The following is a 24389-nucleotide window of genomic DNA, read 5'->3' on the forward strand; positions in this document are numbered from 1 at the left end:
TTTGCCAGGTTTTTGTCACCACACAAACTCATCCTCTTGGAGTCAGAAATAAAAACTTGCGACTGAGCAGAATAACTAAATATACAAGATGTGACTGATAAGAAAAAGTCCCAGTGTGACATAAGGTTTCATTGCTATATTCAGTGCTGTTATGAATTTGGGTTTCAAGCTTAACTGCATGAGTGGAATATAGGTCACTGTTAATGCCAGCTGTGGTTTGTGTTTAACCAAATATCTCAAATGAAATATGTTTACCAGGGCAGTGTTGACACAAAAACAGGTTGAAACCTTATTTTATGCTACTAAATGTCAGTCAACAATAGTTGACTGGTTTTGATAAAAAAAATAAATAAATAAAAAATGAGACTCTAACATAAGAAAGCAAATGCTGTGTCTGTGGGAATTAAATTGATGTAAACTCCTACTTGGTGAAAATGTTTACTCAATAATTTTCAGATTGAAAGAACTGCACCAAACTTCTTCTCGGGAAAAAGTTTTACACAAAGTTTTGTCATGTGCCTATCAATATTGAGATCGTAATGACAGGCACCAGGAGAGCTTTCAGGCATCTGATTAGTCAATCTATGTCGGATAAATATAGAGCATGACTTAAATTGTTGGTGGGTCTGGTAATATGTTGATCAGACAGGAGTTGACCTTCTTTCACTCACTTCGCAATATTTCCTTGAGAGGTGGAGCATTTTTGTTCGGTGAGTTGCACCACTCAAAACACAAGTTTTTATTTGCACAAAAAGATCAGGTGAGTGATTTCTGATGGAGTATTTTCAGCAATGCAATAAAATTCCAAAATTTCCCTTTTCATTTAAGTTTTGCTTGCCACAGTTCCATAATGTATTTCAATCTTTATTTGTGTAATGCTTGTCTTTTCCAATAATACAGGTGAAAATGTACATTTTTTTCATATTATTATTATTATTATTATTATTATTATTATTATTATTATTATTATTATTATTATTATTTTGTTCAGCAATTCTTAAAATTTCTGCTTTATGAAGGATACAGGACAGTCACATCTGCGAGCTCTCATGGCCCAGTTTCAGAAAAGTTGCAGCTCTATGCCAGATGCTTCCCGTAAAGCGTCGTTCCAAACAACAGTCTGTGGTGAATCGTCTGTTGAGTCCAGAGTGGTTGTTCAGATGAGAGATCTATCAGGCGCTCTGAACACAATCAGTACTTCAACAACCTATGAAAACTATTCTCTCAAACCTGATTTCGAGAGAAATCGCTTTAGAAAGAAAAAACCAAAGCTCGTGGGAGCCGAAAGGCAACATGAAAGCATGAGCATGGACCCAGTTCTAAAGAGCAAGTTTCCTAGTCAGCTTGTTCTGGGAAAACCTCCCCCAAAGCCTGACAGACCTCCAAATGTTGACTTGCGTCGATTTCAAAGTAACAGAAAATTCCTGAAACATGGTGAGATTCAATCTTTAGTTTTACCATTCACTAATGTTATTCCATTTTCAAAAACATTATTATATAAAATATATAATTTTTGGCACAATTATCAGTAATAATAATAATAATAATAATGTGTGTGTGTGTATAACAGGACCAAGAATGAAGATACAGCATGCTGCTCCCTCACTGACTCCTCCACATACCGGTTTGCAACCCCCACCTGGCCTTGCAGCTGTTTTGTAAGTCTCTATTGTATCTTGTTGCCTTAAATTTACGTGTGTAAAGGAGATATGAATTATTTACAGAGACTTCTGCAAGTGTCCAATCTGTTTGTGCTTGCATAATGTATTTCCTGTACACTTAATTTTTTTAATGGATAAAATTTTGCTGATCAATCTATTCAACAACACTCAGTGGTAGTTCAATCTTTTTGTTTTGTTAGAGTTTTTAAAATCTAGATCTGAAATTTATAAAACATACTACAGCTCTTAATTGAGTAACAACAGTAAGAGCAAACACAGACTTGTCTTGAAGCCACTGGATGTATTAGTTTAGGTCATTGTCATTGTGATGAATGGGCTGTCACCTTGGTCTGAGTTTGTGTGCTCTCGGCAGCAGGTTTTCAGGAATTCTCAGAATTTTGGTGGAATTCATCCTGCCTTCAGTTGGGACTAATGTCTTGGGTCTGGCCCCTGAGAAGCCCTTGCATGCCACTCTCCTATCCCCACCATGCTTGTCTGTAGGGGTGGTTTTAGTCAGTGGATGACTATTGTTTGGTGTTTGTCAGAAATAGTGTTTGGTGTTCAGCCCGAAGTGTTTAAGTTTTTTGCTATCAGAAAAGAAAATCAGTTTTTTCATGGTCTCCTTTAAACTCTCCTTTAAATGCTCCCTGACAAAAGTTGGCTGTCATCTGCCTTTTTCTAAAGTCTATCACAAAGACCTGATAAATGGAGTACTGCTGCAATTGTTGTCTTTCCAGCAGGCCCTCAATAATCTCGGTTTATTCGCATTACAAATCCTGGTGGTGTCAAACTCTACCGGGACTCCTAGTGGGCATGAACTCATAATAATTTCAGAAAACTGTATACAATTTACAAATAGATTTTCTGGACTTGGACTGAGAGATCTTAAGAGTTTACATGCATATAAACAATATGTCATTTTTTCTTTCCAAAGGATGAAACATGAAGAGGTATTAAATAAACATCAAAAAAACTATTTTGGAAAAGGAGTAAACCATGATGGAGTCACGGAGGACAAACATGCAGTAAGTGGTTTCAGTAAATGTGTGTATTCCCACTGTAGAAGGTAAAAACAAAAAGATTACAAATGACATCAAAAAAAAAAAAAAGAAAACTCATAAATGAGATCTCCTTATCCTCCACTAGACTAAAGGACTTGTTCATGGAGTCAAGAGAGGAAAAGCACCTCTTGTTCTTAGAAGAGCAAGATCTGACTGTTCTGTAGACCAAGGAGGGATTTATCACGATACAGGTAACCCAAGGGGAAAATGACTAACTGGTAACATGTAGAGCCCACATGAGTCACTTACAAATATCCTGTGTTCACTAACAACAACAAAATGTGGAGGAGAAACACGAAAAGAAGGTGGTGTTGATGACGTATGAGCACTTAGCTACGGTCCTAGCAGTGAGCTGTGCTGATAATGTGTTGAAATTTTCTTTCAGAAAACTTTGTGAAACAGAGCTCTATTGGTACATATTCCAGTGAGGAGGAGGAACCAGGCTCTATGTCTCACCTGGATGATGAAGAAGTTTATGACGATGTTCAGGCTCCAATTGGAAGGTAAAACACATGACCTCTCTGAAGCATTTAATAGATATCTTGAAAGCTAAAATTCAGTCACACATCGCGTGTTAAAATCTGTTTTAAACTGTCACCTTTTTGGTAACCGAAATTGGAAAAACATTAAGTTTCTCACATTGCTTTTCAGTCAGTAAATTAGTTGAATGAAATATGTTAATTTGACAAGAAATTCACAGTGTGGTTGTGGTTATTGATTTCCTGTTGTTAAAATTGTTTGGTAGGGTAACATTTACATTGACATAGGTAATGCAGAGACAAGGTTGATCTGTTTTTCTACGTTTTGAGTTTGCGCATCCATTACAGTCGACATCACAAAGGAGTCACTGAAAGTAATTAGCACTCAGTGTTGACCAACAAAACGAAAGTTACTTTCTCCAATAAAATAAAGAGTTTAGTTAATTGGACGTATACATACACAAAAATGTAATTCCAGAAGTGCAAGTCTTAAATTATTTTGTAGAGTGTTGTAGTTTAGTGACAGTTAGTGGTGAAGGTGATTATTACAACTCTATTGCAACTCTATTTTAATTTTTTTTTTTTTTTTTTACAGTTGGAGCTTAGAAAATCTATGTTAACTAATTTCATCTGAAATTTCTGTCTTTTTTTTCCCAATCAGAGATTCTCCTTGACCACACCAAATGAGAGATGGTTGTATAACTTCCTGTAATCCAAACATCTATATCATATTGATTTTTTTTTTTTTTTTTTTTTTGCTGTAGCACACTTCACCACTAATTGTCTATGTGTCCATAGATGGTGTGTATGATAATTTGGACTCCCAGGATCTCCCCTCCACTGCCTGGGTAATAATGTGAATAAAATACATATTCAGATTTATAGATTTAGAAATATTGTGTTTTCAAATACATGTTTTCACAGTTCCATCATGTAATTTCTGTCTGTCTGACAATATGTGATTATTTTTTATCACAGGCCTGATATTTACAAGAATGTCAATGAAGATATGTTATGGTGACAGAAAATATTACTACAAAAAGTGAATGTTTGCCTTTTTTTCTGCATCATTGAGATTGCTTATTGTACAGCTCTACACATTGTGAATTTACTTATCAGATTAAAAACATCAGCCCATTTGATAAAATATGAGTCATAGTTAAATATGAAAATATATATTTTAAATGAGTTCTTATTATGATCAGATTAAATGTAAATTAAATGTTTTTTCTATCTTGAGTGATCAACAATTATGACTGTCCAAACTTTGAAGACCACAGATCATCATTTCTTATTCCTTTTATTGTTCATTTGCTGTTTTGTAGCTGATGAACTGGGACTAGCTTTGATGACTACGGACAAATCCAGTTTACCTTCAGAAGGTGTACTGTGTGTTGGATCAACTGAATGGACAAAAATGCATAGTTACCAGTATTTATTTAAGCAGCCTGACTGTTTGTGACATTACATTATATGCTGTTCATGTCTACATTTTATTTTTAAATGTATGTTACTTTTTTCCGCTTCCTCAATAAATTCAATAGTCTGTGTGATAATGTTTACTCTAACCTTGATTTTAAATTGTTATGTGGTGAAAACTGAAACCCCCATGGCTGATCTTTTAAATATCTCTCTCCTCGTTGACCGGAATGCAGTCGGCAGGGCGGATGCATGCTTTTATGATGGGTCATGTGTGGGGGGGTGAAGGGGATGAATCTGATCTCAGGTCTGTGGGAGGTCTGGTGCGTGCACGTCGCCAGACCCCCACTACACCTTCCCCTCTCCGGTGTCTCCCTTCTCGCGAGAAGCCGCGAAGTTTCCGGTGTTGTGTATGTTCCTGGAAACATGGCGGCCAGCTTCCGCGGCCGTCCTATCCGGAGTCTTCGGATGCGAGGTAAGCCTGAAAAACTCGATTGAGCGATAGCCGTAATAGGGGCATATTGCAAAAATAGATTTCCACAGTTATGTGATGACCTTGTCGGTGTCCCTCCTCATGTGCGCGGTGTGTGTTTCTGACAGGTCGGAATGACAGCGGGGAGGAAAACGTACCGCTGGATCTGACCAGAGGTAAGAAGAGGCTTCATCACATCACCCTGAAAGCAATTATTGTTCAAAATGGATGAGGGGCTTTTCTGTACACACTGGTCCCGCGAAGCGAAAATCCAGACTTTGCCCTTGCCCCGTCGGAGCTGTTGCTATGCTGTCACTTTCCCCTTTCTATTATGTATAATAGCATCACCAACGATATCATAATAACAAGCGGCAGCGAGCTAACTAACTAGCAGAGTTAGCGTTAGCTAGCTGCCTCAGCTAACCAGCCATGACGACGCTCTGTTGTTTTGGTTAGTGTGAGTGGGCCAGATAGCCTATTATTTAGCCAACCAGCCACAAGTGCTACAGTCATGCACCGGTCATCGCTGGCTGGAGGAGAAAATTGTTTTCAGAGCCGTTAGCTGAGTAGCAATTAGACAATATAAGGAGCGCAGGGTGGGTTTTCCAGTGGCACTGATACACAGCTGCAGGCTGTAGCTCCTCCAGCAGCAACACGGCACACCAGTCTCCGGCTGACCCAAGTACAACGCGGCCAGCCAGAGCCATTTTAGACTTTGAATGGGATAAATTCATCATAAATAGCCAACGCTGTCTGAGCCCCACTGAGCTGAAAGATGGGATCGGGTAGGAGAGTGGGTTTTTTTTTTTGGGGGGGGGGGGGGGGGGGCGGGGGGCACATAATCTGTCAGCTGTTTCATAATGGATTTGCAAAATAAAATATGTTTCGAACGTTTGTCAACCTCAAAATTGAATTTTAGGTCATGGTAATTGGGTCACAACATCATGCTAGTATGTCACATGAGTTTTGTGTAATGTCCGTTTAGTCCTCAAAAACTGAGGACTAAACTGTGTCTGTGCCAAAGGCTTTCATCATAAACCTTGAAATCTCCATGTAAAGATCGTCTCTGAGGCCTTTCTCATTTTCACATTCTTACACAGCACACAGGCTTAAACTCGTCCAAAGTTTGAGCTTATTGCGTATGTGTGTCACTGCCCTGTCATTTATTTGATCTCAGGCTATTTGATGCATTAATGCAACAGTATAGCTTACTAACAGGTAGAGTAACATTGGATTTCAACAAATGTGATATAATAGAGACATAAAAATAGTTTGTTTTTTTTTGTATTTCTTTTGTGGATAAAAGAAGATTTGTACATTTTGTACCAACTTGCATAGAATAAATACAGTGCCTGCAAAAACACTTTGCCATAGTCCAAAATACTTAAGTACTGATTCTCTTTCCATGCGTTCAAGTTATTTTAGAATGAAGACCAATACTGACAGATTGAAACTCAAACTGACTTCTGGCTAACTCTGGCTAACTATGTATTCAATTTATTAACCTTTGTATTTGCAATTTTTGGCATTTATCTTTTTTGTTGAAATGCAGTATCCTGAATTTGTTTACTCTGTTTTCAATAATAATAGCTGGAAGGAACTGAAAATGAAAAACACTTCTGTGCTCAGGCTTGCTTTTACTGGCTAGACCTTGTTTTGACTGTACACACTAATTTAGTTTGACCAGCTAAACCAACTTCCTTCCTGCAACATATCAAATACGGTTCATCAACCATTATTGTGGCAATATGGCTTAACGTTTGTCTTAGTTACATTGTATTTTTTTGTTCTCCTGCAGAACCATCAGAAAACTTCCGTGAAATCCTTCAAAATGTGGCCAAACCACACGGAGTCAGTAACATGCGAAAGTTGGGCCACCTGAACAACTTCATAAAGGTAACGCTGTCAAGTTATGGTGCTTTTACCCCAGGGCTTTATTTGTTACATGGGGTAGGTTTGTCAAAACTGAGTGCCAGTGAAAGTAATAAAGTTGTGATGTTATTTTCTCTCAAAAGTCAAGCAGCTGTTACAGCTGTAGATACAAACAAACAAACAGATTTTTAACAAGGTTGACTCACTGCTCAAAGGTTGTCTGCAAAGACTGACTCGCCATACTCCTCTTCCTCTGTCATGTCACCACTGACCTCTTCTTGATTCTCTCCACTTGGGTGTTGCTGCCAGCAGGCCTAGCTGTGCCTGTCATTGTGATGCTGACAGTGAATGTAACAGGAGCTGTAGGGATAGCTCTCTGACCTAATGTGCATCAAGAGCAGCATTCTGACTTTGAAAACTGAGATTTTTAATGTCTTTTTATTGTTCTAATGAACGTGAGACACTCTTAGTTCTAAAATCTGTGATGTTAGTGGTAAAAGTGATGTGTAGATTCCAAATTTCAAAGTTTGAAAATGTAGATTAGAAGGTGATGACTGCAACACACAGATGTATTGTTTGCAAATGAAAAAAGAAGGAAGGACAGCTTTAGTAGTTCTCTAGTCTTTTGAAAATGGAAGTTGTTTTAACTTGTAAACAGTGTGTTTCGATTGTCTTTTTCTTTGTGTGACCAATCCCTATGTCTGCCCTGTGATGGACCAGTGGCTTAAGCAGGCTGTTTTTCCAATTTTCACCCTAACAAATTTGGGTAAATTGAGTAAAACTTGCATTTTCTTGTGCCTTGAGCACATTATTTTGCTCACCATCACAGTATTATATTGTTAAAGCCATGAACACAATCCACCAACCTTAGGTACTAGATATTTAGATGTTTGCAGATTTGTGCACCACAACCTGCTGTTGTCTGACATATATTGACCACTTGCCGTGCAGCCAGTGTGTGTTGGCACTCAGAAAACTGCGCAGCTGGCACTGTAGAGGATTGAGTGTGATCCTGAATTGTGCATCTGTAATCTGTGCACGAACTCTCATGTTTACAACTTACAAGAGGGTAATAGCCATGCCATGTGTGTGTCTGTGTGTATACGTCTGTTAGAACACCATGCCCCTGATTCCTTATAAGGGTTTCAGAACAGTGCGGGTGACCAAATCCCCCTCAGACAGTGTCACATGCCCCTCTCCCCATCTTGCCCCCCCCCCCCCCCCCCCCGCCTGCTTGGGCTTTGACATCACAGTTGCTATAAAACAACCCCCAACTCACCGTGCCTCTGTTCACCCATGCCATCCTCTTAAGAAACAGTTAACACATACATTACTGTCTGAATTTAGTCATTGGATCCCCTGTTGTTGCTGCATTGGGATATTCAGTGGTGGACTGAATAACTGTGATGTATCACTGTTGCTTTGTTGGTAATGTTCATAGCTATAGTGGAAGCTCCAAAATGGCAGAATCTTACCCAAAACCTCATTGATTGATGCATATACTGAGTTTTCTAGACTATGCTGTTTTTTGCCTAGGCCTGAGAGATGACACAGAGTGCTGCTTAAGGCTTATCTACACAGGACAGATTTCAGATTTCATGTATTTCAATGCAGCATTTATATAAAATTGAAATGCGTATCTATAATTAATGTCTTGTACGCAACAGATGTCTGTCCCTGTTAATCATGGAGGACTTGTGGTGAAGAAGGGTCAGGGTCCATTGACAGTCCTGGCAGAATACACAAAAAATAAGAGAAAATAGTCTGTCTGTGAACAGCATAATATAACAAAGTCAGTCAACCTTGTGTTTTTTTGCATCTATTTTCACATATCCAGCACATACAAGTTTGTACACGCATAAACAACAAATGGTGGAGGTGACAAAAGCCTGCATTAGCTGATGGACCTGTGAAAGTGTTGTCCAAATGCTTTTGTAATCATAACCTCCAGTGAAAGTGTAACATTGTCCATATATGGTTTGATTTGTAAGAAAAAAATGGGAAAACTACAATTTGCTGGCTGCAGGAAAGTGTTGTGGTTTTGGTGTTTTTAGCTAGTCTTTTTGACGTTGTAATACAGTGGGTGTCAGGTGAAGAATGGTACTGTTTCTGAATACTATGAGGTGCCCTGGTGTCACCATAATGCCTGTGCGAGGCTTAAAGTCATGTTGGCACAGTCCATTTCTGACTCAAATTGTTTATTTTTATTTTTTTCTATTTCTGTGTTGTAGCTGCTATGCAGCATTGGCCACCGTGAGGAAAACTTTGGGTTTACACACGAAGAAATCATCGTTTGGTAAGTGTTGTCAGTCACCAGTCATTAGTGATCATACACTCTGTTCTTTTTTATTGACGTGTGCTAAATTTGTAATTCACTGGAATTCTATTTATACAGTCAAGTGAAAGCGTTTGTAAGGAAGTCGTTGGTTGGGATGTTTTGCATTTGGAGCTTTAATTTGATGAGTAATTAAAATAGCTTCTGAACATCTTCTCATGAAAGAAGTCAGGAAATGACAATAGTTTCTAAAGTCTCAGTAAGTCTTTTATAATGTCTTTTTTTTTTTTTTGGTACTCATCTATTTTAATCCCATAGTCTGCGGCTCGCTCTTCTGAATGAGGCCAAAGAAGTGCGTGCTGCAGGGCTGCGGGCGCTCCGCTACCTCATCAGAGACACCAGCGTGCTGCAGAAGGTCCTCAGACTACAGGTGGACTATTTAATAGCCAGGTGAGATGCTGTTTTGTGCAGTAAGATGAGCTGATACTGTCAGGCCACCTTTTAAAGTGTGTTTAAAGCATGTCTCTGTTTGACCCTATGGTGTGTTATGCTTCAGCCATACTGTGGTTAAAAAAAAAAAAATTATAATAATTATGACTCATAATTTCTCTGTGTACTTTAAGATGTATTGACATCCAGCAGAGCAATGAGGGGGAAAGGACTCAAGCTTTGAGGCTAGTCCGAAAGGTGAGATAATAAGTATTTTTTAATTTCCATTCCTCCACAGACTTTAATTTTAAGTCAGTGTCATGTCACAAGGGGGAATTTGCCCTCTGCCCAAACAGCTCAGCCATAGCATCAGCTCAGACCCACCAGAAAGATCATTGAGTTTGCAGCAGTGTCAGATTGTGGACACTTTGCACGAGTCTGCAGGCAAGGCTATTTTTAGCTCTTTCTGTAGTTTACTGTAAACCTACTTCACACATACACACGCACATAGCACCAGGCTCTAGTTTCAGGAAAGAACTATTGGTCACACAACCGGTAACATAACCCCTCTGCTCATAATATACAGCCTGAGCTTGGCCTTTTATCCTAAAATGTACCTCTGCTATTATTATTATCTTATGTTGCATATTATGACATCCATGTCATAATTGTCATGTTCTGCTTTAACATTTCTTTGCTGTTTTAGCATTTCATTCATTTTGCTCCTTACTCTCCCCTGTAGATTATCACTGTCAATGCAATGCTGTTCCCCACCTCTATCACAAACTCTCTAATTGCTGTGGGCACGGATGGACTACAGGAGAGAGACCGAATGGTCCGCGCCGCCATCGCCATCATATGCGAGCTTGGTGAGTGCCTGGCCCATGTTAGGAAGTTGCAGAGAGAAGAGCCTTGAAAGTTTCCTAATTTGTGAGAGAATAAAAAGAATAAAACTACCTAATTTTCCAATGCTGGCTTCTTTCATTTGCAGCCCTGAAGAACCCAGAGGTGGTGGCCAAACGAGGAGGCCTCAGCACTGTCCTCAAGAGCGTAATTGACTGTCAGCTGAGTCGCATCAACGAAGCCCTGATCACCACCATCCTCCATCTACTCAACCACCCACGTACTCGTCAGTACGTGCGCGTTGACGTCGAATTGGAGGTACACACCGAAACACATTCAGAGGAAGGCCCTGGTTATAAATGAGCCAGCGTTTTGGGAGTCATTCCCGCCAGGATTAACGGCCGTAGGTTGGCCGTCTCTTTCCCATGGAGCTTAGAGTAAGCAGTTACAACATTTCTCCAAAGCCTCATTTTCTGTAAACAGACACTTGGGACAGAGGCATCTCCCCACAGCAGTCATTATAGCTGCATTGACGTTATGTGAGGTCTATAGCAGGTTAATTATTTCTTCAAGATGTTTAGTTACGCTTAATTAGTCTGTTGTGTTTTGTGCTCTGTGCTCATCCATCTTCTGTTTGTTCTATCCTACCAGCAAATCCTTGCCCCTTTCACAGATTTTCACTACCGTCACAGTGCAGACACGGCTGAAGGGCAACTCAAGTGAGTGTGGATGGGTGGGTGGGTTGGGGTGGAGTTGTGAAGAGTGTTACTGTTACAGTAGAAACAAAAGAGATATGTTTTGACATATCGCTCTGTTTAGTGTTTACTCTATTTCTATATTGGTAGCAGCATGTGTTGAGAACTTTGAGGATTTGTGTTGTGTTGTTGTGACATGACCCTTGTCATCCAAAATGACTTGCCTGAGGATGTGAATCATTTAAGTCACTCTAAAAGATTTGCTTTTACATTATTGATTCTCTTAAACTTCTTTTAATGCTTTGCCTTTTTAGTATTTTTTGAATCTTTGTGAAAAGGTTTTCAGCGCTTTGAGCAAAGATCATAATGGTAGTGTGTGTTTTTGTGTTCTCAGGGAGGACAGAGAGGCGCGTTTCTTGTCGAGTAGAATGGCCATAGTGGCAGCTTTTCGCTCCTGGTCGGGTAAGGGCTAAGATGTTGTGATAAGTGAATTTGTGTTTTGTATAAAATGCGTTTTCATTTGAGGATATCATGAATTATGTATCCCTTTGTCTTCTTTTTTTTCTCAGGGATTATCAACTTATGTAAGGCCGGAAATCCTGGAATCCAATCTTTAATTGGCTTACTTTGCATACCAAATATGGAAGTTAGGGTAAGTATTGGAACAGCTGCATAACAAATATAAAAAAAAAATGTCTGTGAGAAAGAGGACTTTTGCAGATTTACAGTTTTTTTTGCTCCCTTCACAACTAAGACTTCACTGATGGTAAAAAAGCTTTTGCCCCTTTTGTTTAAATCAAGGTGTCTGTAGATGCAGATTCAAACAGGCATATTCTTATCTTTTTTTGGACTCCCACTAACAAACCACAGAGTAGGTTGCATTTGCCATGGCATAGACTGATCAAATATAATCAACAGATCAAGTAATTGCAGATATTGTTGCTTTCTTTCTTGTGGCTTTTGAGTGAAACTACAGCTGCTTCCTCATGTGGGCTGGAGTCTCCAGATGTACACCCCCCCTCCCTTTTTTAAAAACACATGCACATACAGAACAGGAGATTGTTCGCTTGAATCCTTATTCTTATATACTGCACCTAAGTCTGATTTAGGTGAGGGATGGCAGGATAGAAACACCATCAATGCTACTAGCCACTCACTGTGTATCTCACTCAGACAACAGTTGGTCCTGTTCACTTATCAGCTCAATCCGATCTTATACAGACTTGGTACTAGTAAGTTGGCAGTGTGAAGTCCATTTAATGCCTGAAACAAACTGATTTGTGTTTTCACAAACTGCTCCTCAGGGTTGTTTCCAGATAGGTTCATGGTCTCAGTATGTGAAAGTAGCTTAAAGCACCTTAAGCCTTTAGAGCACTGTGTTACCCAGCAGTATCATTAGGGTCTTGGAAGTGCCCTTTCCAGCACTGCATAATATGCTTGGTGCCACATAAAATGTGTATGTATCTAATTTGCAGAAAGGCTTGTTGGAGGTTTTGTACGAGATCTTCAGGCTCCCTGTGCCCATTGTAACTCAAGACTTCACAGAAGCTCTTCTCAGTGTTGGTGAGTAAATCATCTTTTTATATCTTTAGAATTCATTTTTATACCCCGTTCCAGGATCTTGGTAACTGTAATTCTAATACTTTTGTATCTGGTATTTAATTTTACTTTTGAGTTTTTGGTCAAAAAGCATAAACTAATCAGCACTCTTCTTGATTTCAGACCCTGCAAGGTTCCAGGACACGTGGAGGCTCTCTGATGGGTTTGTTGCTGCTGAGGCCAAAGTCGTCTTACCCCATCGGGCCCGCTCAAGGTGAGAGAGCAGAAAGGAGCAGACTGACTAAACTCTCAGGTCAATGTTTGCTTGAACCATGAAATAATTTTTGTCTGTTTTCTTCATTAGGCCTGATCTAATGGACAATTACCTGGGATTTGTCCTGTCTGCCTTTATCGATAGTGGGCTGTTAGAGGTGAGCTGACACAGCATTTCTTAGACCTTTGCACCAAGGGAGTGATTTATATTACAGATGGCATGGAACTACTACTACTCAAGTGGCAATCAATATTTGGTTTGAATGTTTTTCCGCAGTATACTGCATCCTCATTGTACTCTGTTAGAATCTCACACCACATTACGTTTCTGTTCATCAGCTTTATGTTGCGCCACCTTTTCTCTTCGTAGGGCCTTGTTGAAGTTGTGACCAGTAGTGATGACCAGCTTGCTGTCAGAGCTACAATCCTGTTGGGAGAACTTCTACATATGGTACTATACACATTATAAAAGTTGACAGACAGCATATTTTGGAAAATGGGGAATAAAAGATCATTTTACACATTGAAAAAGCGTCTCTGCAAAATAAATAACTGAGGATTTGTGTATCTTTGCTATAGGGTGTGTCACTGTGATATTGATCTGAAACCCGTCTTTGCTTTTTCCTCCACCCGCTTCTCTTCTGTTTAGGCAAACACCATCCTTCCTCATTCTCACAGTCACCACCTGCACTGCCTTCCCACCCTCATCAACATGGCAGCCTCATTTGACATCTCCCAGGAGAAACGACTGTGAGTACACTGTCTCACAAACAAGCCTTCTTTTTCGGAAGAAAGACATTTTCAGTACAAACATGATAATATCCTAGACGTCTATGTTTATTGCTTTTTCTCTGTCTGATCAGCTATAAAAAAAATCAGTTATTAATATGAATATCAAAAGCAACTTCATATTTGCAAAACCCAATATGAGGGGAAAACTTTATTTTATGAATGTTCCAGTCGAGCGAGTGCAGCAGTCAACAATTTGAAGCGTTTCCATGAGAAGAAGAAGAAAGGTTTGAAACCGCACAGTCTTTACCTGGACCACATCATCCGCAAGTCTGTGTCTTCACATAACCACAGGGAGTCCCACTCACGTGTCCACAGAGATATCTATGTCATTAAGGTAAACATGAGCCCTTTTTGGATTCTAGATGTCTAGAATGTAGTGCAGCTATCCCCTGTGAAAATAGCTTCTGAGTGTAATTCAGGGGAATCAGTTTTGGGTAGTGAATCCTTTTCATCTCTGATCTAATCAATACTTTTCCAAACCATATACAATGATTAGTATCTCATACCAAAAACACCATAAACAAGAATATTTCTGTGCTTCATGTTGTAAATTTGGTGTTTTTTGTCTCCAAGGACACAGAGGAAGCTCTGATGATGAACCTGAGAGACAGTCACATTCTCAACCACAAGCAAAACCTGGAGTGGAACTGGCTGCTTATTGCCACTATCCTCAAGGTCAGGCTGTTCTTGTGTAGCGTCGCTGACACCACTGTGAATTTCTTTCCCCTGTCTAACATTTAGATGTTGTTTTTCTCTCCCAGTGGCCAAATGTAAACCTCAGGAACAGCAAAGATGAACAGATGCACAAGTAGGAGCCCTTCATACCTTTGAAGACTGACAACAACATGTAAAGATGTTGGATTTGCTCTTGCAATTTTTTTGTTTTTTTTAAATGCTTCTTTGCTGTCTGTGCAATACAGGTTTGTCCGGAGGCTGCTGTACTTTTATAAACCCAGTAGTAAACTGTATGCAGGGCTGGCGCTGGACCATGTAAAGGCCAGACAACTGACTGTGGTTGGTTGCCAGTTTGTTGAGTTCCTCATGGACTCAGATGAGGTAAGAGAAGTGTGCAGTAACATACAAACATGCACTTTTCTGTATTTTTCGTTGTCCTTTTCTAATTGTTTGTCCTCTTTCTCTCTCCATATCTTTCTCCTCTTCCCCAGGATGGCCAGGGTTACTTGGAGGACCTGGTGAGGGACATGATATCATGGCTCTCCTCATCCTCAGGACTGAAGCCTGAGCGCTGTCTACAGAGCAACGGCCTGCTCACCACACTCAGCCAACACTACTTCCTCTTCCTGGGGACACTTTCTGCCCACCCACAGGGAGTCAAACTGCTGGAGAAATGTGGCCTGTTTCAGTGGTGAGTGAACACAAACACCCGACAGCTTTTGTGTGGTGTAAGAATCTCATGTCTTTTGAAGACACAAAGCACATTTCTGAAAGGTCCCACTAACAACTCAATGTAATATATATACTTGTTTTCTGTTTTTTTTTTTTTTTATTTGTTTATTTTTTCAGCCTGCTGAATCTGTGCTCTGTGAAGAACCAGGATGCTGTGCTGAAACTTGCTGTATCCACACTGGACTACAGCAGAGATGGTCTAGCCAGAGTGATCCTCTCCAAGATCCTCACTGCTGCTACTGATGTAAGACAGTCAAAAGAACATGAGACACAAAAAATACCTCTTAAACATCCAATTTCCTTGTAGTCATCTGTAGTTTGGTCTAAATTTCCCAACTGCAGATTACAGTGAAAACAAAAACATGAATACATTAACCTTGCTTCCTCTTCCTCACTCATGGCCTCTTGGCGCATTGAGCAGACATGTCGGCTTTATGCCACCAAACACCTTCGTGTGTTGTTGCGTGCGGGCGTGGAGTTCTTCAGTAGCTGGGGCATGGAACTGCTTGTCACACAGCTTCACGACCACAGCAAGGCAGTGTCCATGGAGGCCCTAGACATTCTGGACGAGGCCTGTGAGGACAAGGTACACAAATCACTACACAGTGCAGTCACTCACAGTAATGATGATCAGTAAGATCATAATTTTCTGAGAGTATAAAAAACTTGACTTTACTGAATCTAGGGCAGAATATTTTATTGTAAATGCATGCTCAGCTTTAAAATTTTACTAAGCACATGGAAATGCAGTCCTCATTCCAAGGACACTAAAATATTCAGATTTTCCCTTCATAAGTTTTATGATATGTGCAGGAGATGCGTCTATTTTTCCTGCCGTCTGACTTGTTCTGTCTTGCTGCCTTGCAGGCAAACCTTCATGCTCTAATCCAACTGAAACCAGCTTTGTCCCACCTGGGAGACAAAGGCCTCCTGCTGCTCCTCAGGTGAGTTTATAACCAAATCAGCTCAGTTGGACTCGACTTTGGTCCAGACCTATTGATATGTTGAGGGTTCAGATGCTATTTCTGCCTTTTTTTTATTTTCCATAAATGCACTAAACTTTTTTTTCTGCTCCGTAGGTTCCTGTCCATTCCTAAGGGTTTCTCATACCTAAATGAGAGGGGTTATGTCAGCAAACAGCTGGATAAATGGCAGAAGGTATTATCAAATTGGTTTTAATACTGATTAACAATCCACTTAGTTCTTGCTTTTTGTTCATTCGGCCACTGGATTATAATTGTACCATAAACTAACTTAGATTAATTTTTAACTCTGTGACTTAAATATATGATGGATTGCAGGAATATAACCTTAAGTACGTGGATCTGATAGAGGAGCAGCTCAATGAAGCACTAACAACCTACCGCAAACCTGTTGATGGAGACAACTATGTTAGACGCAGCAACCAAAGGTGAAAAGCCCGTTGGCCGGCAGTAACTGACATGCCAAAAGATATAGCGTAATTGTGTTTTACAAATTCCTTTGGTTATGTTTGCAGGTTACAGAGACCAAATGTATATCTCCCTGTGCACTTGTATGGTCAGCTGGTCCATGATAAGACAGGCTGTCATCTTTTAGAGGCTCAGGTAAAGACTCTTTCTTGGTTTAACAGCAGAGCGTTACAGTTCTTTCTTCCTGCTGCGCTGGAGAGCAGCAGGTGGTACAGGTTTATATATCCGTCGTCCTGACCTCTGTACTTTTCTGTCTTTTTCAGAGTGTGGTTCCTGATCTCAGCTACACAGTTCGCTCCCCGATGCTGGACACCTGGGAGGGCATTAAACAGTTGAAGGCTGCTCTCTGGGCACTGGTCAGTAACACTCCTATTCAACTATTATGAATTATTGTGTCAAACTCAGTTTGCCATAATAATTATAGTTGTAAAGGGATGGCTCTGGTAACGTGTGTTATTTCTCATGCAGGGCAACATTGGCTCTTCAAACTGGGGTCTAAATCTCCTGCAGGAGGAGAATGTTATTCCTGACATCCTTGTACTGGCCCAGCGGTGTGAGGTGCTGTCTGTACGGGGGTAAGTTCAACACTTTATGTTCTTACCAGTTGTCACTAATTATTAATTGTTGTTTTTTTTAAGCAGTACATCGAATGTTCACCCACATTTTTTTTTAAGTTGTTTGTGTTCTCATGCAAGAGCACAATATTCTTAATAAATAGGACTTTTTGGTGATGATGCACCTAAAACTATAAATTATATGAATAAACAACATTGAGAAAAAACAATAAAAACCTGCTTATTATGCTGCAGATTAGCACACTTCCATACTCACTCAAATATTAAAACTTTCAGCTGAATATCTGCATCATAAAATATTTTCAAATGGAAATTTCTAAATTTTTTTTATATGATTAATACCAATAAGTAAGTCATGTTAGAAGTATTATAAGCATTTAGAAAATTCTGTGTGATAAGGTGTTACAGTTGAAACCATAGTCCATTTAACTATGTTGCCCTGAAAGATATTTATAGCAAAATTATTATTGCTGTAATGGCTCAGCACAGCAGATGTGTTTGTTTCCTAACAGTGCTTTCTCACCCACAGGACATGTGTTTATGTGCTGGGAGTGATTTCCAAGACCAGGCAGGGTTGTGAGGTACTGAAACAGTATGGTTGGGATGCTGTCAGACACAGTCGCAGGACGTTGTGGCCTGTCACTCCAGATGAGGTTGACACACAGCTCACTTCTGAACTTTCTTCAGTGCCGAGCACGCTCAGTCTCAACTCTGAATCCACCAGCTCGCGCCACAACAGTGAGAGCGAGTCTCAGCCAAGTACGCATGATGTTCCACCGTCACAGTGATCAAGGGTTTTCATTTTTTTTTGTGTGTGTGTGTGTCTTATTGTGTTTTTTAATTCACTCTTTGTACTTCCAGATATGTACATCCTGGACGATGACAAGTGTGATGTCCAGGACCAGTCAGACGAGCCCTCTTTCTATCTACACTCCAAACCAGTCAAGGACCGCAGATCCTTCACCATCCTGGCTTCCACACGCTTCGTTCGCACCCGCTTTCTCAATTCCTTGTCCCTTCCTAGCAAGAAGCTGCGTTCCACTAGTGATCCCAAGACCCCATCAGGCTCTCGCACCCCTACTGAACTCAAGACGGGGAGCATGAGGAGGAACAGGACAGTTACAGAACCCTCTGTCTACAGCCAAAACCCGGGGGACATCTTCACCCCTGTGTTTAATGGCAGAGGGATGCCGAAGAGTCCCACAGTGAGCCTGGAGACATCCTTTGTCGGAACAAGGGGCGGCTCTGAGGAGCACCTTGTGGATGGAAGGCTGGTAAGGGGAGGAGGCTCAGGCCTGGGACTAAGTGGTCTTGGAGGGCATGGAATGGCAGAGCAGTCCACCCGAGAAAAGGAACAAAGCAGCCGAGAGCGTCTGGCAGGAGGAGATGGCGGCTCCTCTTCTAGTGGAGGCAACATGGGAGGGGGCGGAGGGGGTGGGGGAGGTGGAGGAGGTACTCAATTTAAAAGCCGCAGTCAGAGCTTTAACACAGACACCACAACCAGCGGCATCAGCTCCATGAGCTCCAGCCCATCCAGGGAGACTGTTGGAAACCCTGACCATCCTGACCCAGAACCGGACTCCTCTGACTGTGTGAGCCTCAATACCGTGGTGTCTGCCAAGACTGTCAAAACGCTGTCCTCCCTCACTCCCCAGGCCCAGACCAATCACATGTCAATGTCCAAATCCTCCACTGTCTCTCTGGTACCGCCCGGCTCCTCGCACACTCTTCCTCGCCGAGCCCAGTCTCTTAAATCTCCTTCAGTAACCACCATCAAGAGCCTGGCCGACTGCAGCTTCGTGTACACCAGCCCAAGAGATGCACTGGGCTATGCTACACTGAAGAGGCTGCAGCAGCAGAGGATACACCCGTCTTTGTCTCACAGTGAAGCACTGGCTTCGCCTGCCAAAGACGTGCTGTTCACCGACACCATCACCATGAAGACCGGCAGCCTGGACTCCAGATTAACACCTCGCAGGTCAGTCAGCCATGGCTACAGTGGCTGTATCACCGAAAGCTGCCCCTGAAAATGTTTGTTTTATTACTTGTTTTGGAATATGTTTATTGTTGCATGATCAGAAAAATTTATGTCCTCATTGTTCCCCTTTTGTCCTGCTGTATCTTAAGCATCTAAGCGCATGGGCTAGAGTTTTGGTTTCTTTCCACTTCTGCGATGTCAGGTGTGTCTTTTGTGCACCTTCCGCTATGTCTGCCAGGTTATCAATCAGGAGGGATATGTGTCCAGAACCCAGTGTCTTAAACCCATACCGCAGGCTGTCCAGGACACTTGTACCGTGGTGGGTGGATTGACCCAGTGTCCTCTTCAGTAGAAATGTAGCTTCTTGCACCAACCAAGTTAAATATGTCCTTGCTGCTTTTATTCCAGTAGCAACAACAGCCCCCCATCCACAGTTGTTTGGCTTTTCCTGCTGTACCCCTGTAGTGCAGTAAGTGTGCTCAGATTCTGGCTGTTCCCACCTCATGGAGTTGTAACCCTTCTTAGAGATGTAAACAGCCCACTGGTATAGTATAAAATGAATTTCAATTAAGTCACAAAAAGCTATTCTGAGAAAAGATGAGGAAACACGTCGGTAAGTGAGAGCAATGTTTGAGGGCTATCCAGCTCTGGCATAAAATATGTCTTAAACTTTAACTAGTCACTGTATATTAGACTCTCCTCACATGCATTACAAAGTTGTTTTTACTCATAACAGTAAATTGATATATCAAATTTTAAACATTCTTTAGAAAATCTGACTGAAACAATGAATTTATGACTGAATATCAGTGAAATCAGTCATAGTAAACAGCATCAAATAGTTTAAGTTTTAGTAATTATATCAGTTGAGATCATGTTTTAAGCTCCTCATTGACTTAAAGTAGGAAATAGAAGAAAATGTTGAGACCTCATTCTTGAGATAAATTCATTTTCTGCATTTTTAGTGATTTGCATCACATACAAATAAATTGATATTGGATAGTGTAGAAATGTCAGGTCATGCTGACACCAGCACTGTTATCAGGACAGAGATTGTCTTTCTACGCTTCATAAGAGCGTAGGAGCATTGGTGTTTTCGTTTGAAGCAGCCGTGTAAGGGTGGATCACCTGCAGCTCCCGCCCTGATAGCTACAGTATGTCTGCCTTTAGAGCCTGTTGTGATCCCAGAATCCCTCTCATACTCTTCTCACTAAGTCTTTGTCTCTGTGCTTTTATCCAACTTTTTTTTTTTTTTTTTTTTTTTTCTTCTCCCCCCCATTTACTCCCCCATGTTCCTCTTTCTGTCCCAGTCTCTCCCCCCGGATCCTCTCACGTACCTCTCCTCTTGCCCTCCCTAGGTTTCTGAAAGCTCTAAGCTTTGCCTCGCTGGATAAAGAGGAGCTACTCAGCCCCATCAACCAAAGCACCCTTCACCGCTGCTCATCAGTGCGTTCTATGGTCTCTAGTGCCACCTTTGGGTGCAACGATGACTATATTGGCTTAGCACTGCCCATGGACATCAATGATATGTTCCACATCAGAGACTCTGCGTACTTTCAGCAGAGGATCAGTCCGCCGTCCGAAGAGCGAAAACGTTTTCTCTTTGGAGATGGAGATGGTAAATTCACTTTGATTAAATGACAGATATGTGAGATTTTGAAATGCGCATGTTTTTGGTCATCACTACTCTTCCCTCTGTAGGTGATCGCCCTGCTATCCCAGCACTAAAGCAGCAGTTCAGTATTTCTGAGCTGATTGTTTGCAGAGGTGACAGCCAGAACCATATGATAGGTTCAGAGGAGACAGGACTGCAGGAACACACAGAAGAAAACTGCCTATACTGCGTTGGAGCCTCAGTCCTTGGATACCCCACACAGCCACAGATTAACAGCACACACCCCCGGACGGGTGGGCAATCATCAGACACATTCAGTGTTTCTTACTTTAAAACTCAGAGCAGACTCTTAACACTGTTCTTCATTTCTAACAGACTATGTTGACTTCCCAACGTGGGGAGGTCAGAGCGGCCATCGTCTGGAGGTGATGCCCCAGTCCAAGTTCTCTGGGGTGTCTGGCTGCAGTGACGCTGCCGTGTCACAAGGCTCAATCTGTAGCACGCCCACACCTGGTGACATTGTCATTGGTAAGAATAATCACAACACACAGGATATCACGTTGTGTACAATAGTGCAGTAAACAAATCTCTAAAAGGGGCAGAGAAAGGGTAAAGGCACAAAGCAGCTCATGACACTAACTTAATAAATATAAGTCTACCAGAAGATGTTTATCACGATGTATATTTGGAGCCTCCACTAAATCCTGTTCGACTAGCTCATATGGGACTGTGCTGAAATTTGCCCTCCAAATTTGGTGGAAATTGGTTAAGTACTTAACTTAAATAAACTAAAAAATAAACTATGAGAGAGAGAAGATGGAGAATCTAAAATGATAGCTTCATTGTGGATCGACTCTCCTGATTATGAAATGTTTTTTTATTATTCAGGGGGGAAGGCGATATCAGAGGATGGCCCTGCCTCTCGGGTCTTGCTGAGGAAGGAGGTACTTCGCCTAATCATTAACCTCAGCTCTTCTGTTGGAACCAAAGGCCACGAAACAGGACTACTAACGTAAAGCTTTTCTTCTTATTACTCATAGATATTTTTTTTAAGATTTACGTTCACTGAGGTTTTTTTTCCCATCTAATTGACTTAAAACTCTCCTTCTCTTTAGGATAAAGGAGAAGTTTCCATACGCATTTGATGACATCTGCCTGTACTCCGAGGTGTCTCATCTCTTAGCTCACTGTATGTTCCGCTTGACCTCAAGACGTTTCATACAGGAACTCTTCCAAGACGTGCAATTCATGCCAGTAAGACATCATACCACCAATTCCCCTTATGTTTCCTGCAACACTACAAATGTCACATGTTTAGTAATTTTACTTCTTTTTCAGATGTATGAGGAAGCAGAGGCAATCCTGACAAAACTACCAAAACCTGTAGAGGGGGAAGCTGACCCTCCTCCAGAGTCCTGATCGTCCTCCCTTCCTGTTCTGTTCCTTGCACAGTCCCAGTCCTGCCACCCTAAAATCATGGACGAATGCAAGACTGAGAAAAATTAAGTTATGGTTCTTTGGAGGGGGAGAGGGGGGTGTTTTCTTGTGCTCTAAACAGAGCATCATAGCCAAGGATGAGGAGGAGGTGCTCATCGCTCATCTTTCTTCTAGCAAACACAAGCTGGAAACAAAGGACGTCAGCGTCTGTACACAAAATTTAACCCGACACGCCTAATGCTGTCTCAGACTTTTCTTTATTTTATTTTTTTTAACAGGAAAAAGGGGGAGCAGTTTAACCAAATACTGTTTTCAAATGGGGATGGCAATCTTGAGCAACACTCAATTATACATCAACATAATGCTTAAGGACAAGCTGGATCATTAAGACAAAGACTCAAGCTGTGTTTAAAAAAAGAAAAAGTTCTATCAACATTTTATCTCTTTCCAGAGGTGGTGTTTTCCTGTAATGAAATTAATAAGGCATGTTGTTGTGTCTACCTGGTGATTCCTCAGACCCCAAGTTCTTTTCTCCTAACAAAATAATACACTACAGAGGAATCCCACTGTTTTTAAAATGTATCTGGAGCCTTCCTGGTTCATATTCCACCTCAATCTGTGATCTGTTTTAGCCAGATATGTGCTTTTGCTTCTCTTGCCTCACCACTTCCTACAACCTGTAGCCTCTTGTCAGCACAGACAGCCAATTACTTTTCTATTTCTTATATCTCAGACAATCAAACATCACTAGTATTGTATTTTCTAAAGCACTATATATACCACCCTTACACAGTACATGAGAATAGCATGTAATTTAATGCTAGTTTATGCCATCCTTTACTTCCTTAGGACCTTTGATGTTTTTCTTCAGCCATTGCATCATTAGAGAGCTTCTCAGGAGGCGGGTTGCTCAGTTGTACACATTATCTGTAGAATGATCTATTACAGATTTAGCACCAAACAGAAGTCTTTCAAAACCTGCATAAGCCCAACAGCTGACTGACTCTATGCCTTCTTACCTCTGTGCTTCACCTCCACTGCATGTGCAACAAGCATGGCAAAGTTGTGATGACACCTTAACATGTTTCTTGCTTGTAAAACTTCAAAAAAAGAAAAGGTTCCCATTACATGCTGCCATAACATTGTAGGAATATAATGACCCCTGAATCTGTTTTCACAATGCAATATCACTGTCTCATTGGCTGAGATGGAGGAGGGGGGAGGAGTTGCGATGACTTAAGGACTTGTAAAAGGTATCCAGGGAAACAGGGATCTGTTTCCATTGGCTTGTTTTTGCTATAATGCTGCTACAAAAATTGACTCCTAGAGAGATGATTCATAGATCAGCTGAGTGATGTCAGATCCGATCTATTTATTATATGTCTGTACCATAGCGTGAGCTCAACCAGAGAAGAAAAAAAAGTTATTTATATTTTTTCCTCAAGACTGTATTATAATTTAAAAAAGAAGAATTTTTTTTTCTTTTTTTTTTGCCTGAATCGTGGTTTCCCTTGTATAATGTGTACAGTATGTTTTGGGGGCATTGATGACCTAAAGAAACATACAATCCTATCAAAGGGATGCATTGTTAATAAAACAAAATTTGAAATACCCAATTTATTTGACATAATTCCATCTACCTTATTTTAATTTACTAATTTCTTGGGCCTCTTGGGCCTTCTTCCTGAAGGTATGAATATAAAAAACAGCAATATATTGTCGCATTTTAGACTAAGACATTCACCATTTAAAATGGTCCTGTGTCTGCACCACCCAGAAGAATCTAATAAAGAACAATCAAAAACATACATGGAGTGGAAAAACAATAAATGAATAGTTCTAATTTTTTTAAACCGAACTATTGTATCATAAAGTCAGAACCAGTTTAAGTGAGAAAAGTCTAGTTCTAATGGATAAAAAAAAAAAAAACATTAATGGGAGAGAACTCTTTGGAAAGGAAAAACATTTTATTGCAGCTTTCTGAGAATTAAGCATTACACAATGTTCCCTTTGTTTTTTTTTTTCTCTTCAGTTTCAAGCCAAAATACTACTTCAAAGAACCCTAAAGAAGAAACGTTGTTCCCAATGTTATGTTATAGAAATTGTAATGAAAGTG

The 24389-nt window shown here is 40.7% G+C and overlaps 1 protein-coding gene across 7 annotated transcripts; it reads left to right on the forward strand.

Moving 5' to 3' along the window:
- Positions 1-646: 646 nt before the first annotated feature.
- On the forward strand, positions 647-24245 carry LOC115048606 (rapamycin-insensitive companion of mTOR). Of its 7 annotated transcripts, XM_029510215.1 has the most exons (46): positions 659-900; positions 1020-1434; positions 1571-1658; positions 2596-2686; positions 2808-2913; positions 3108-3225; positions 3863-3894; positions 4000-4049; positions 4180-4243; positions 4527-5095; positions 5221-5268; positions 6891-6988; positions 9196-9260; positions 9558-9689; positions 9863-9926; positions 10411-10537; positions 10660-10829; positions 11163-11230; positions 11601-11668; positions 11776-11858; positions 12682-12769; positions 12929-13019; positions 13110-13176; positions 13389-13469; positions 13668-13768; positions 13979-14144; positions 14384-14485; positions 14572-14618; positions 14731-14866; positions 14977-15176; positions 15335-15461; positions 15639-15803; positions 16085-16161; positions 16297-16375; positions 16519-16628; positions 16716-16803; positions 16932-17024; positions 17137-17243; positions 17773-18002; positions 18105-19221; positions 20532-20839; positions 20923-21129; positions 21212-21364; positions 21725-21848; positions 21952-22090; positions 22175-22255. In XM_029510215.1, the coding sequence occupies exons 10-46, from the start codon at positions 4891-4893 to the stop codon at positions 22253-22255; spliced, it is 5412 nt and encodes a 1803-aa protein (XP_029366075.1). In that variant the 5' UTR covers positions 659-900; positions 1020-1434; positions 1571-1658; positions 2596-2686; positions 2808-2913; positions 3108-3225; positions 3863-3894; positions 4000-4049; positions 4180-4243; positions 4527-4890. The 7 variants fall into 7 exon arrangements, with proteins under 7 accessions (XP_029366070.1, XP_029366075.1, XP_029366072.1 ...); XM_029510212.1 differs by having other exon boundaries at positions 4180-5095; XM_029510214.1 differs by lacking the exon at positions 4180-4243.
- Positions 24246-24389: the final 144 nt, after the last annotated feature.

Source organism: Echeneis naucrates, chromosome 9 (genome assembly GCF_900963305.1).
Source record: "Echeneis naucrates chromosome 9, fEcheNa1.1, whole genome shotgun sequence".
NCBI lineage: Eukaryota > Metazoa > Chordata > Actinopteri > Carangiformes > Echeneidae > Echeneis > Echeneis naucrates.